Source organism: Anolis carolinensis, chromosome 4 (genome assembly GCF_035594765.1).
Source record: "Anolis carolinensis isolate JA03-04 chromosome 4, rAnoCar3.1.pri, whole genome shotgun sequence".
Classification (NCBI taxonomy): domain Eukaryota; kingdom Metazoa; phylum Chordata; class Lepidosauria; order Squamata; family Dactyloidae; genus Anolis; species Anolis carolinensis.
Genome location: NC_085844.1, coordinates 208,898,288 through 208,914,501, shown reverse-complemented (window position 1 = coordinate 208,914,501; position 16,214 = coordinate 208,898,288). Strand labels below are relative to the sequence as shown.

The 16,214-nt window shown below is 38.7% G+C and overlaps 1 protein-coding gene across 5 annotated transcripts in view; it reads right to left on the bottom strand.

The window, feature by feature from the left end:
* Positions 1-16,214, bottom strand: part of magi3 (membrane associated guanylate kinase, WW and PDZ domain containing 3) — a 215,365-nt gene that overhangs the window by 87,806 nt on the left and 111,345 nt on the right. For all 5 annotated transcript variants that reach the window (XR_010005783.1, XR_010005782.1, XM_062979692.1 and 2 more), the window contains exons 7-9: positions 13,737-13,794; positions 3,651-3,745; positions 531-719 (exon numbers count right to left, since the gene is read on the bottom strand). Coding sequence is in view for 3 of the 5 variants with exons in the window: in XM_062979692.1 (XP_062835762.1) it covers positions 531-719; positions 3,651-3,745; positions 13,737-13,794 (342 nt within the window). In the remaining 2 variants the exon portion in view is untranslated. The remainder of the gene's footprint in view (positions 1-530; positions 720-3,650; positions 3,746-13,736; positions 13,795-16,214) is intronic.

Sequence of the window (16,214 nt, the reverse complement as noted above, 5' to 3'; positions counted from 1 at the left end):
TAATGTTTTAACTGTTTACTAATATTAGATATATTAGTAAACATGTACTAAATGGTTGATTTATATATTTAAATTTCTATATTTGTTATTTTTGAGTTGTTCGATAAGTACACCTGATGTTTATTTTATTGTTTATGATTTGATCGGTCTTATGTTTTGTAATGTATGGTTGGCATTTTGCAATTATGTTGTAAACCGCTTTGAGTCCCCCCAGGGGTGAGAAAAGCAGTATATAAATGCAGTAAATAAATAAATAAATAAATAGTACCAGGAGGAGTGCCTATATTTTAAATACCATAATACATTAATGGTATTTAAATCCACAATTTGTCATTCTTCATCTTTTTCTGAACTACATGAGCAAAAATTATAAGAATCCAATGATTTGAACCATTTCTATGCTCAACTGCTGATTAATGTGTAGTGCATATTTGCAGTTACAATGTAAAAAATTATTTTAGAATTCCTTTGTAAAAACCTTTTATTTTTGTCCCATTAGTAAAAGAAGAAGAAAAAAAATTCTACCTCACCTGGTGCAATTTTGCCATCCTGTGCAGCAGGTCCATCTTTCAATACATTCTTCACCTGTAGAAACTCATCTGGCCTGTCTCCACCAATGATTGTGAAACCAAACCCCATAGTACTTTTTTTCAATGATGTTCGAATGAGTGCTCCTATCAGCTGGGATGGGTCTCGGGTGAAAAAAGACTTTACTGGTTCTGCACACAAACAAAATGTTTCTCAAACATTCCTTCAGTAATGCAGACTACAGCTGGAGTAAACTAATATAGCAGCAATATATCATTAAACAAGTGCAAGAAAAGTCACATTAAGAAATGCAGGAAACATTGAGAAGAAAACCTTTTTTTCTCTTGGGACCTTTATAACAGAATTCAAGTATGACATAACCAATTAACTGGGAGTTCTAAATTGGAATTAGGTGGGGTGAAGACAGAATGTTATCTAGCTGAAGGGCATTACAATGAATTTGGATATACAGAGTAAGCTAAACATGATATTTTTGGTTATCTAGCCAAAAGAATAGTATGAATTAAGAACTAACACTCTGAAGTGCCACAATAACACAAATACAAAACAACCAGAACTTACTAGACATGGTTAAGTTTCATCTATGAAAATTAATGCTAAGAATTTAATCTCCACTGACATTTCTCACAAGAGATAATGTTTGTTTTGCTTATCCATTAGAATGGAGAATACTTCAGAGAACGGTTAGATGGTTACCTTATTAAGTATGCAAAATTGCCAAGGGATCTTTTCTACACTGCAACATTGTTAAAACTTAAAAATGTAACAGCAATTGAAATTAGAGAAAATCGGTACAAGATGTAATACCGCTGGTATTACACCCCAGAAAGGTTAGCAAAATTCAAAACATGTTGGAAATGTGGGGGAAAAAAATGGAACTTTTTTCCACCAATGGTGGGACTGCAAAAAAATTCTGGAAGGCAGTCCATAAAATGACACAAAAGATGTTAGGAACCAAATTTAAATTAAAACCAGAAACGTATCTATTACGATTTACAACTGCAACATTAAATAAAAATGAAGATAGAATACTATTCCACATCAGCAGCAAGATTGACTCTAGCAAGAGTGTGGAAAGGGAAATAAGTTTCAAAGGTTGAAGATTGGCTAATTAAAATACTAGACATTATACAAATGGAGATTTTGACACAAAAAACATAAGAGAAGGGAAAAATAAAACAGACTGGACAAATGTTGCAAATTTCTTGAGAAAAAGGAAAATGGACTTCATGATAGATCTGTCTTGCATATAAAAACAAACAAAAAAGATGGTTGCTAGAAGAAATGAATGAAAGTATGCTGTTGAAAGTGCACCAAATAGTTGAAAAACATTGCAATGTAAAATTAAATATATCCTTGGGCAACTTCCAGATAATTTTATGGGCATTATCTACCATACAACAACATACATAGCAAAGCTCTTCTCATCCCTTTCTTGTGCTAAAAACGGCCAAAAAAGGTGAAAACTGAGCAAAGGTTTCAGCATAGTGCTACTGAAAAGCTGTGTACAGAACTTGGTAACAGCCAGAAGCCTGCTGCTTCATCTTCCTCCTTCATCTTCAAAGCAGTGGTTGTCCACCCACACTATATAATGTTTAATCTGATTAAAACAATGGCTTTGCACTGGTTTAGGAGATTATGCAATGTTAAGGCTACCAATTAGTTTCAACCGCAGATGTTTCATATATCATGCAATACAATTGCTCTAATCCAAGAACACTCAACTGTTTATTATGCAACTGTAATTCTGATTTTATTTTGTTAATTTTGGGTGAAGAAAACAATTTAGTTTGATTTTTTAATGTACGATAATATTTTTTCATACAACTGAGGACTGTAAATCACAGACATGTAAATCACAGAATGGCTCCACACTGTAGAATAATTGCAGTTTGACACTTCTTTAACTCAATGCTATGGAATCCTGGGATTTGTAGTTTGGTACAGCACCAGCACTCTTTGGTAGAGAAAGTTTAACCTTATTAAACTACAACTTCCAAGATCTCATAACACTGAGCCATGCCAGTCTAAGTGGTGTCAGACTGCACTAATTCTATAGTGTAAATGCAATGATAGAATCAGTGTTGAAAAAAATCACAAGGTGTATCCAACACAACTCCCTGTCATGCAGGAAAACACAATCAAAGCACTCCCGACAGATGGTCATCCATTGTCTACTTTAAAATCTCCAGAAGAAACTCTACAACACTCCAAGGATGCATGTTCCACTGTCCAACAGCTCTTACCACCAGGAAGTTCTTCCTAATGATTACAGGAAATCTCTTTTCCTGCAGTTTAAATCAATTGCTGGACACATTCCAGCTTGTCAATATTATTCTTAAATTGTGGTGCCCAGAACTGGATAAAGTATTTCAGGTGAGATCTGACCAAAGCAGAATAGAATGGGATTATGAGCAGACTGGGTACTGTACTCCTATTGATGCTTAGAATCACATTAGCTTTTTAAGCTGCCTCATTACACTGTTGACATGTTTAGCTTATGGTCTATCAAGACTCCTAAATCCCTTTCACATGTACTGTTTTCAAGATGGGTGTCACTCATCCTATATCTGTGCATTTTCTCTTTAGCTTTGCAGATCACACAACGAAATTTATCCTACAGGTTAGTGTACAAGTCTAGAAATTGTAGTCAAAATTTCAACCAAAAAAATCTGGGGCAATTTTTTCCACAGGTCAATATAAGTACTGTATCTTAACTCTTATGATAAAGGAACCAGGCACTTCTCTGAGTAGCTTAGATCATCCTGGAACAACCTAAAACAAGTAGACACTCTCTGCCACAATGCAACTTCTGGTCTTTATGAATTTCTGGGTTGGGAAATGGCAGCAGCCAAAGGTGGATGGCCTCCAAAGTAAGACTGGTGTTTTCCCTCTCCTTCCATACTCCATAAAAATGAGTGTTACCCTGACTTATTCATGGGTAACATCAAAATCCCTAATTCTGGCATCAAAACCTATCCTTGAGTAATACATAAGGCCAACTTATACATGAATATATACAATATATTCAGGATGTAGGTCTTCATTTCTGTATTACAGCTTTTAGCAGAAAGCCACTGTGCTATCATTCAATACAATACCTGGATTTGAAGAACCAACATCAGTCTGTCCTAGTTGTTTTTTCCGCTTAGCTTCCAGAACTGGATTTTCAAACTGGGTTTTCTGGTTAATATGACTGTAAGGAGAAAAAGAGCTGTGAAAACTCAGTTTCTTTTCCAAAAGTTAGGTCCCATTTCCATTTTCATATGAAGTGATAAATTATTTCTAGCAAACTCTCATCTAATGATTAAATCATAACAAATTGTCCAGTCTACTAATTCAAACATGGAAGTTGCAAGTTAAGACCAAGCAGTCTCACAAAGGTTTATCTATTCGTGTTATGGACGCTGAGTACTTTTACAGTAGAGTCTCACTTATCCAACATAAACGGGCCGGCAGAATGTTGAATAAGCGAATATGTTGGATAATAAGGAGAGATTAAGAAAAAGCCTATTAAACATCAAAATAGGTTATGATTTTACAAATTAAGCACCAAAACATCATGTTGTACAACAAATTTGACAGAAAAAGTAGTTCAATACGCAGTAATGTTATGTTGTAATTACTGTATTTACGAATTTAGCACCAAAATATCACGATATATTGAAAACATTGACTACAAAAATGCGTTGGATAATCCAGAACGTTGGATAAGCGAGTGTTGGATAAGTGAGACTCTACTGTACTTTACTCATGTATCACCTTCTTCTGGCTTTGTACTAAGAAACAAATATAGAAATCAAACATCTTCTACCTAGTTATATTACTAATTAACTATCTTGCTGTGCCCACTTTTGTTTCTGACAACTTTAAAATGAAGGCAATGTTTTAAGTTGAATAGCTAAGCACAAAATATAGTTTCTTACATTTCACACAGTACAAATCATTCAAGAAAACAACTTAACATGTAACAGAAAGCTATATCGAGACTTCCATATGTTACTTTACAATAAATGAAGAGGGGAGATTAGCTCTACTTGAGGATCCTTCACAGTTCACACCAGGAAAAAAGCCCTTGGAAGTAGGAGAGGCACCCTCACCACCACTTTGGACATTAATCTTCAAGTACAGCAAAAAAAAGGAACCAGGTGGTGGAGCGAGAGGAATAGTCAGGTGTTGTGTGTATGTGTGTCCAACCCTTCCCTGTTGTGATTCAGTAGCATTTAAATGCTTTAATGAGATGCTCACTGGTATTTAAGTAAAAAAGATTAAGAAAAGCTATGAAGAAAAAGCAAGCATCACTTTTCCCAACTCTTCCATTTCTCATAGGCCATTGCATTCCAGATCACTCACGGTGGGACATCATACCTGTTTGTTCTCCTAAAGCAGTTTATATCTTTGTAGTTAAGAAATTGGGACTTCCTGATCAGCAAGGATAACGTCGCAACCACACATATGCTGAGCTGCAGTCCTCATAATATAACTCTGATTTTCACAGCACCAATGTATTTATATAAACTTCATTAGTCATAATGCCAAGGTTTTAAAAGGTCAGAAGTGGTGATACTGTTCTGGAGTGGGGTACTCTAGATCAGCAGTGTCGAAATTAATTTTGCCAACCACTGAGCTGCCTTGAGGGTTGGCAGGTATCTGCACTGCAGAGCCTTGAGTGGACTATGGCCGGATGGCATCCATACGGCCCAGTGGCACTGGAACCAGTTTGGCATTGCTGGACCACCATACTTACTTTTCTTCTATCATTCTTAATGGTGACCATGAGACATGAAACTGGCAGTGGTAGTCGCTTGGTGCCTGTGGTAGTGCTAGCTGAAGCAACAAAGCCACACAATTACCCAATTACTGCAGCTAGCATCACTACTGGCACCAAGCAATCACCATCTCCAGTTTTGTGTCAGGTGGTCATTGCTAAAATCAAATCAACAAGGGCAATGTAAGGGCCGTCCCCAGTTTCTTGGTGACAGAGCTCAGGAAAATTGGAATGGTGGTATGAACAGCCAGGTCCACTTCCAACTAGGAAGCAACTCAACTGTTTACACTTGTCAAAATGTGGGCAAGGTCCTGAGCATTAAGTGGTCTTCTCCCATTAAGATGAACAGAGGACCCCCGAATGTCATAGAGTCCATTCGCCTGCAAACTGACTCATTTGGCTAGTGTAGATGGGCTCTCTACACTACCCATTAATGGGTTATTAAGATCCAAACAAAGAGATGTAACACACATACAGATATGGATCAATACAGTTCTCTGTGTTTTAGACCCTTTGGAAAGATGGCTTTGAAAGATGTTTGTCAATTTGTCGAATGAGAAGAAGCAAGGGAGTCTGGGTTTACCTGACCTAAAACTGTACTATGAGGCCTGTGGCCTGATATGGATAAGAGAGTGGACTACATTAAAAAGAGAAACAATTCTAATATTGGAAGGATTTGACCTAAGAATTGGCTGGCACTCATACCTCTGGTACAGAAAAACTAAAACTGAGAAGAATTTTGGAAATCATTTCATAAGATCGGTCTTCATTAAAATTTGGGAAAGATACAAAGAAAGACTCTACTCGAAAACACCGCTATGGCTCTTGCCTCTGGAAGCAGACCAAAGAAGGTTTTGAGGATGGACAAGATGGCCAACATACAGAGAAATACTGAAAAAAAAACCAGAATGGATTACATCAATTAAAAATGCGAGAAGAGATTAACCACCTATACAAGAACATTTCTTGGTTTCAGTATTTACAAATCAAGGAATATTATAACAACGGTAAGAAGATAGGCTTTGCAGATAAAGAATCCCTTTGAGACAAAATAATTTTAATGGAAAAGAAATTGATTACGAAGATATACAAAAAACTTCTGGAATGGTCTACAGAAACGGAACAGATAAAAGAACCCAGGGTAAAATTGGCAGTAAATAAAGGTCACTCAATGAAAAGAGACCAAATTGCCAATATCTGCTGGATAATGGGGGAAGGTAGGGAGTTTCAGAAACACATCTATTTCTGTTTTAATGACTATTCTAAAGGCTTTGACTGTGTGGATCATAACAAATTGTGGCAAGTTCTTGGTGGTATGGGGATACCAAGTTATCTTGTCTGTCTCCTGAGGAATCTGTTTAACGATCAAGTAGCAATAGTAAGAACAGACCACGGAACAACAGACTGGTACAAGATTGGGAGAGGAGTACGGCAGGGCTGTATCCTCTCACCCTACCTATTCAACTTGTATGCAGAACACATCATGCAACGTTCGGGGCTTGATTAATCTAAGGCTGGAGTTAAAATTGCTAGAAGAAACATTAACATTCTTAGATATGCAGATGATACCACTTTGATGGCTGAAAGCGAGGAGAAGCTGAGGAGCCTTATAACTGAAGTGAAAGAAGAAAATGCAAAAGCTGGGATGCAGTTAAACATCAAGAAAACCAAGAATATGAAAACCAGACTGATTGATAACTGGCAAACAGAGGGAGAAAATGTGGAGGCAGTGACAGACTTTATATTTCTAGGTGCGAAGATCACTGCAGATGCAAACTGCAGCCAGGAAATCAGGAGACGTTTACTTCTTGGGAGGAAAGCAATGGCCAACCTTGATAAAATAGGGAAGAGTAGAGACATCACACTGGCAATGAAGGTCCGCATAGTTAAAGCAATGGTATTCCCCATAGTAACCTATGGATGTGAGAGCTGGACCATAAGTAAGGCTGAGCGAAGGAAGATAGATGCTTTTGAACTTCGGTGCTGGAGGAAAATCCTAAGAGTGCCTTGGACCGCAAGAAGATCCAACCAGTCCATCCTCCAGGAAATAATGCCCGGCTGCTCACTGGAGGGAAGGATATTAGAGGCAAAGCTGAAGTATTCTGGCCACATCAGGAGAAGACAGGAAAGCTTGGAAAAGATAATCATGCTGGGGAAAATGGAAGGAAAAAGGAAGAGAGGCTGACCAAGGGCGAGGTGGATGGATGGTATCCTTGAAGTGACTGGCTTGACCTTGAAGGAACTGGGGACAGCGACAGCCGACAGGAAGCTCTGGCATGGACTGGTCCATGAGGTCATGAAGATTTGGAAACCACTGAATGAATAAAAAAGAAGAAGCATGCGCATCCGCCATTAACAAGGTACATATGAAAATCTGGAAGTTTCTGAAAGTTTTGAACTTTTTGCCTTCAAAATTCGGAAATGATTTTAGAAATGAAGCGCCAGTGCCCCCTACTTTCGAAGAGAGTTTAGAACCATTTTTTTTCCTGGATCGCATATGCTTAATTAGTAAGTATCAATGATGTCATAACAGGTGGTTATTTCTTCCCAGAGAGTGTAAACTTCAAAATGTTTTAACTCGTGCTCTGATTTCTATTATTAATTTTCAGATTGTTTTCTGCTTTGTAGTTTTACTGTGTCTTATTTTTATTTGGTTGTAATGGAATGGCCACGACACATTTAAGATATTATTCTATTTCAATTTAAAATTTAAATAACCTCTCACTGGGTTTTTGGATAGCTTTGCAACTCTTAAGCCAATTTCAATTAATTTAGTGTCAATGTAACAGCCATCTGCAAGAAATGTATGTTATTTACTTATTTCCTTCTTTATTGCCTCTAGCTATTAATACCACAGCATGGTGAGCCTGCTTCAAAGTCAGTCACTGCTGCATGTACCTAATTTGAAAGTGATGCCTTTATCCAAAGATTTCTGCACATAAATTATACCAACAAAACTGTTACAATGAAAGAGGAGAATTTCTTATAAGAGCATGCATATATCACTCACCAACCAAAATTCCAATCTATCTGTGAATATATAAATACTCTCAGATTCATAGCTGAGCCTGGAATCCTAGGTCTCGGCGGCGGCTAGGGGAGTTTTGCACAATTAAAACTTGTGCACCAGTTGTGCCCATACCTTGGGAAGCCTGACTTGGCCATGATGATCCACACTCTTGTTACATCCCAAATAGACTACTGTAATACGCTCTATGTGGGGTTGTCTTTGAAGACTGTTTAGAAGCTTCAATTAGTTCAATGGGCAGCATCCAGATTGCTCACCGGAGTGGCGTACAAGCAGCATACCACCCCTGTTACACCAGCTCCACTGGCTGCCAGTCTGCTACCAAGCACAATTCAAAGTACTGGCTTTAGCCTATAAAGCCCTAAACGATTCCGGCCCAGCTTACTTGTCCGAACGTATCTCCTTTTATGATCCACCCTGGAGATTAAAATTGTCAGGGGAGGACCTGCTCTCAATCCCATCACCCACACAAGCATGATTACTGGGGACGAGAGACAGGGCCTTCTCAGTGGTGGACCCTCATCTGTGAAACTCCCACCCTAATGAAATCAGGTTGTCCCCATCCCTTTTATCCTTTCAGACCAGGCATTCAAGCAGCAAACACAGCAATGATAAGAACGATTTATGTGACTGAATGGACTCCGGACTATGATTTAGACTTGTGCAATTTTTAAATGGTTTTTTTATAATTGATGTTTTAATTATCTGTTTTTAATTGTATTGTTTTTATAACTGTTTGTTTTTGGCATCTAATGACTACCGGTTGTGAAGCCGCCTTGAGCACACACCCCCCCCGGGGGGGGGGGGGGGTGAGAAGGACAAGATACAAATGTATGAAATAAATAAACAAACTGCAAGACAATGTTGGAAAAAATAATAGAACTTTTAAAAATGGTAATATGTACAGTACACTTTGAAGAAATCTTTGTCTCCTTAAAGATATAAATCAACACCCAAATTATAATGCCATAAGACAGCTTTCACTGAAACAGGCTTAGCATTTCATGTTTTTATTAAAGTCTTACATAAATTTAATACAAATTTAAATGTCCTCATTATGTTTTACTGCTATTTTAACTAATTCTGCTTGTCATAAAGGGATATTCAGATATAATATCAAGTACTTCCTTCTCTGTAATTCATTATTTATTTTCTTAGCTCCATATTAATTGACAGATTAATATTTAATTTTCAAAGCATTATTTTCAAACCATACAACAAACCTTTGATAATGTCAAGGATATTAATACTGCCAAATGGCAAATATTAGCACTGAAGGTCAAAAATATTCCTAAAGCAATATAGAGGTTTAACGGCAGAGTTAAGATTCTGGGAACTTGCTGATAATCACGTTCTTAATGATTATGTTATACGAGCTGAACAAGAATAAAAATGCCAGAGAAAGATTATGACAATCTATGATTTAACTATTCTGTGATTTAAAATACTAAAATCAGAAACTCCAGCTTTACTTTTGAAGCATCTCTGTGAGATAGCAAGAGTTCTATAACCACAATGAGCTTTTAAATTCATGTGATCCAACCACAGTCTCACTATCCACATGGGTATCAAAAATCATGTTTTGGCCCCCAATCATATCTGTAGTTTTTCTACCTAGCTTGTTCTTTTAGAATTTCCAGGAAGGTCTACAAGATAATCATGTAATTATTTTAACCTTTAGATTTCTTCTTTTACATGACTGATGATGAAAACATCCCAGTCTTCTATTTGAGATTACAAATCCCACCCCCACATCAGTAAAATACATAGAAATTATGTAAATCACTGCTCTTCTCAACTGTTGTGCAAGAGCCAAATGAAAGGTTTGCAGACAATGTTTACCTTCCATTTTTATTTTATCCTTCCACTAACAGCTTTTAGTGATGCAAAGCAAGATGTCCCATTTTTTCCACACATCCCTGTGATGTGAGGCATAATGGTAGCTGAAGCTCAACAACATCTGGAGATCCACAGGTTGTCCAAGCTTGTCTAAAGCTTGGACAAAATATCACATTACTTTGATGGGTGCATATAAATAAATGGGGGGGGGATGCGCGCTTGGGGGGGGGGGTGCTCAGCCAGCTTCAGAATGCTTTCCTTTTGCTGACAACTTTAAAATATTCTGCAGAAGATAGTATTCACAGATAGCAACAGTAAAAAAGTTAAAAATACTTAATATCCATCAGTGTACTTCACAAAACAGTTTACTTTTTATTTCTAGCAATGGCAGTCACAGTCCCACAAAAGTGATGTAATTTCCCTTCCTCACACATGATTTTTTTTCTATTACTCATCAGAATGTCAATATTCATATTGTACATGTAAAACCCTGGTCCAGTTTAGGAAAACTGAAACTATGGAAGCTCAGTAAATGTGTAGAAACATAGGAAAAGACATGTAGCACAGGTTGTGTGCCTTACTTGTATGTATATTAAATATGACACCTACAGCCAGAACAGCAGCACATCCAGCATTGCCACAGACTAAAAGGTACACAGGAAACCGAAATTACTTCTTGACTTGTTAGAGGCCCCTTCCACACAGCTGTATAAAGTCCACATCTAACTGGATTATACAGCAGTGTGTACTCAGATAATCCAGTTCAAAGCAGATATTGTGGAATATCTGCTGTGACCACAAGTTGTAGCAATAACAGTTTTATCACACGGGGGCTCTTAAACATCATTGTCTGCAACATAAGGAACAAAGCAAATATGGGAAGTCTTACTTATTCGAACAAGGAAAATGGTTTGCTTTTTCATCTCTACAAAATTATATATATATATATATATATATATATATATATATATATATATATATGATAGAAAGAAAGAAAGATATAGATCACCAAAAGAACTAAGCTATCCCAAGTAATTGACTTTCACTTTTGAGATGGCTTGATCCATAAACAAAGCCTTTGTAATGGACTGGATTTCTATGTTTCATTGAATGAAATAGCGTGGTTTACCACCTAAAGGCACTATAGCTAGGTGTTAAGTTTTGTTTCAAGTCACCATATTTGTGGCTGGTGAGAGTTGCAGTCCAAACATCTGGAGGTTTAAAATCTGCTCACATCATTTTAAATCTTCCTTAATATGTATAAGCAAATATGGCCTACATGTACTTCTTCCTCTTATATAAAAAATCAGCCTGTATCTCTTATACAAGAAAAAAGTCAAACTACAGTTAACAGAAAAAATATCAACATTGACATAGCAGCATTTCTACAGAATTCTCAAAATCAATTTACCAAGAGAACACAATTTTAAATCTAAGCCCTCAGTATTGAGGAAGAATACTTTATCCAGAGTTGCTTTTGTTCCTTGCTGTGAAACAATGGCTTTGGATCAAGGATACTGTGAAAGTGCCTTATGATCCCCAATAAAGTAAAGTAAGCTATGTTTTACTTGACAGCCATTGTTTCACAATAATTCCAGGTTATAATGCTTTTAAGGAGGTAAATACAACACCAAGTACATGTAGTTTAAACCTTCAGATATTTTGACAAAATTAGTGTTTCGCACACAAAAATGTTTTGTAAATTTCTAGAGGAACACATTGATCATAAGGATAAAGACTGAAGATGTTATGATAAAACAATTCCAAATATTGTATAATGATAGATGTACCTTTTGGATCATAACTACAGTAAGGGCAGGTTGCTCACCTGTAAAGATTAGGTTGCTTACCTGTAACCGTGTTTCTCCGAGTGGTCACCTGTGAAATTCGCACATATGGTATCCCTCATGCAATATAGAGCTACTGCACCTGCACAGGCTCCAATGGAATGCTTTCCAAGCTGTGATCTTTCAAATTTTGGTGAACCCCACCCACTTCTCCTCAAGGCATAAAAGACACTGGCACGGCACTCCCCAGTTCCTTCGCCACTAAGGCAGCTAGAATGGGAGGAGGTTTGCATAAGAGAGGAGGAAGGGCCATGTTTGTATGGATTCACAGAAGACCACTCGAAGAAACATTGTTACAGGTAAGCAACCTGTCCTTTTTTTCATGGTCTCTGTGAATGCACACAATATGGAGACTAGCAACCTTAAGTCATAGGTAGGCGGGACATATGCCAAGCCGACACCATGTAGTGAATAAAACTATGTTTTTCTTTATTGAATAAAAAGAAGAAAAGAACACGTCAATAGTGTCAGTGCATTACAGCAGTGTGCGAACTTGGATGGAGCAAGAAATGGAACACACACAAAAAGACATCTCGAGCCCATTGCCTATAGAAGGCTTGGTCAGAAAATAGAGTAGAACATACTGTCTTCCATTATTTATTTATTTTATGTTGTTGTTGTTGTTGTTGTTATTATTATGTAACCTTCTGCTCTTGAGGCTATTGGCATTTTCAACAATACTCAATGTGAAACATGTTTAACTGAGTTGTTATATTGTGTGTGTGTGTGTGGGGGGGGAAACGAGAGGAAGCACACTGTTTATGGGAGTTAGAAGTGTGAACACCTCAAGTCAAGCGGCACAGGATGCAACGATTGACCTGCCAAATGCAATGTCTGAATAAGATCTCGAGTCTAGTCTGTAATGAGACACAAATGTTATTGGGTTTGCCCATACGGCAGCCTTACAGATGGCATCCAGCGGAATTCCACAAAGGAATCCTCGGTGCTCAGAAGGAGGAAGGTGATATCTGTGCAGAGTACCACAAGGTCCGTGTGGAAGATGAAGCAAGGCTTATAGATCTTTAGTGCTGCCAACTCTGAAGGGCAGCGTGCTGAGGTGATGGTGACAAGAAAAGCCACCTTCCAGGATGTGGCAAGTGGCTCAAACAGAGGTTCAGCGATCTGGGAGAGCATGGGTTCGAGGCTACAGCCAGGGGCCAGGGGATGGACGGGAGGTTGATATACCCTTTCAGGAATGTCTTGATAAGGCGGCTCTTGTTCTTGTATGGACCAGGAGTTGGCTGCGAAGTACTTTTTGATGGATGAGAGAGTCAGGCCTTGATCTAACAAGGTAAGTAAGAAGTTGAGTAGTGATGATACCGATGGTTTGGGTGGTGGGTCTTGTCAGGATCAAAGGAAGGCTCTCTTGTAAGCTTATGATTTCTTGGTCAAGGGTTTGTGGGCCGCTCGCAGAATGTTCTGAAGAGCAAGCAGCCTGGCTTTGAAATAGTGAGGCTATTCTTTGCAATTCTAGCAGCCCAAAAAACAATTCCCCTAGAACGCAAGTATCCAGCCTTCCAAGCAGCAAGCCTATTCCATTGTATTTCAGCTCACCAAACAATGATTCCCATAAGAATAAAATGGCCAGGCTTTGAGGCTGCTATTCCACCTGGCCAACAAATGATTCCCATAAGCCACAGCAACGCGTGGCCAGGCACAGCTAATATGTTATAAAATTAAGTAACAGTTGTTCAAAAATACTCACTCAACATAGTATGTTCCATATTGAGGGTCTTCTATTTTCTCCCAACCATAAGGAAGCTCTGTAATTGGAAGAGGTACATAGTTTATTAGATTTATATGCCCTTCCAGGGTTTAAGGCAGTATACAGACATTTTTATAAATATCTCATTTATATCAAGCTTAAACTCTATTAAGTTTAGGTGGCATGTAAAACCAAGTACAGACAGTCCCTGAGTCACAAACATTTGACTTACAAATGACTCATAGTCAAGAATGGGGGTGAGAACAACAGGAAGTAAGAGAGATCTATCCCCAGGAAGGGAAGGAAATTCACTCCTGAAAGAGTTATCACAGGGGCTTGGGGACAGCCTGTAGAACTAACTTCTCTTTCCCAAATCAATACACAACTGAAAGAACAATAAAATAAGCATCTTCCCTTTTCACACTGCTTTGGAAAAGAATAGATTGGCACTTACTGTGAAAGTTTCATTACGGCAGGCCTGAGTGAGGCATCCAGAAGAGTGAGCTATGTTCTAGGCACTTTTCAGAAGAGGCATGTGCATGGAATATCACATCAGTAAAAAAAAAAGCTGCCTGCGGTCCAAGCTCTTATATTGAATGCAGCTAAGCTTGGATCATATCTGGAAGAGTTCCCCTGGCAGAGGATAGCACACAACTGAAGGTGGAAAGGACTCTTCCCATCTAAGAAGTGTGAAGGTCAATGTAGTATTGTCAAAAGATGGTGTGGAAGGGAGACCCAAGACTCCAGCTAGTATGGCATAGTAGCTTGGGTGTCAGACTAAGACTCTGGGAAACCAGACACAGAATTCCCACTCAGCCATGGAAACCTACTGGGTGATCTTGGCAAGTCAACTCTCATCCTAAGATGGAAGACAATGACAGAGATCTTATAAATCTTGCCAAGATAAGACAATTAAAGAATAACTGTAAGTTGGAGTCTACCTGAAGGCACATTTCAACAACCTCCCACCAACCAATTTTATGATGTATCTGGCAAAAGCTGGTTTTGGAAATGCAAATACAGTAGAGTCTCAGTTATCCAACTTCCACTAGTCCGACACTCCATATTATCTGAGGGTCTTAACAAGGAGGAGGGAGAGGGAAAAAAAGAACAGGTGAGTGAGTGAGGTAGGGAGGGCAGGCTGCAAAGGTGACAGCAGCGTTAGAGGCAGGAGCCTGGCCGCCTCTTCCAGGCTCCTCTTTCTGCTGCTGCTGTCGCCTTTGCAGCTTGCCTCCCTCCCTCCCTCCCTCTCTCACTCACCTGCTTTCATTTTCCCTCTCCCTCCTCCTGGCTAAAACCCGGCTGGTGAGGGAGGGAGGGAGGAAGGGAGGGCAGGCTGCAAAGGCAACGGTGACAGCAGGAGCCTGGAAGAGGCAGCCAGGCTCCTGGTTCTGCTGCCTTTGCTGCCTTCCTTCACTCGCTCATCACCGGGCCAGGTCTTAGCAGCAAAGATGGTGGCAGCAGCGGCAGCAGAACCAGGACCCGGCCTGGTGAGTGAGCGAGTGAGGGAGGGAGGGCAGGTGAACGAGGGGAGGCCTATCCCTCCCTATTATCCAATAGTTTCACTTATCCGACATTTTGCCCTCCCGTTTATGTCGGATAACCGAGACTCTATTGTAATTATAATGTAGTGTTTGGCAAAGGTACTGTTCCTACCCCACATAGGTGCCTTACATATTTTTTCTAAACTAGGACTGGTTGGGAAGGTAATTAAAATGGGAGCAGCCTTAGTGAAATATGATAAAATATTCTGAGGTCAGGGCAGGTGAACCACACTATATGTTTGAGTTATGCTGGCTTTGATCCAGTATACTCATGTGAATTTACAGACCTTTCCCCTCAAGGAAGCAATGTGAAAGGAAATAAAGAGAGTCTTGTTATCACCGCAGTGATCTCAGAGATCATAAGCATATAAATATTTATTAATGATGTCTCACATGCTAATATGTTATATGTGACTTTATCCTAAAACAATAAGTGTTTGTATAGAAAAACACAACAGAAGTGGTCAAAAGAATTTCTTCTAGGCATATAGCCAGAAAGAGTCACAAACTTTTACACTCCTTCTACAGATAAAAGGTCCGGGAAGAATGCCAAGTTATCCCAGCTGCAGAATCACAGACATGAATTTTCTTAGACTAGAAATAGAATGCAGAATTGATGGCACCACTCTCCTAAGATCTGAATACAAGAAGGAAACACCCAAAGAAATGTGGTTTCTAAATCAATTATTTGGAATGTCATTGAACCTTGCCAACTAGGCAACCTGTGTAAACTGTTCTAGATTTCTGAGCGACTAGAAAATACCTGTTGTTGTTGTTGTTGTTGTTATTTACCCTGCTTTATCTCCCCAAAGGAAACTCAAAGCAGCTTGACATATAAGCATTAGAATATATTTTAAAATATAGAGATATTCAACCATTAAAACAGAACTAAACACAAACAATCACAGTTAAAATCCATCAAAACATGTTCAAA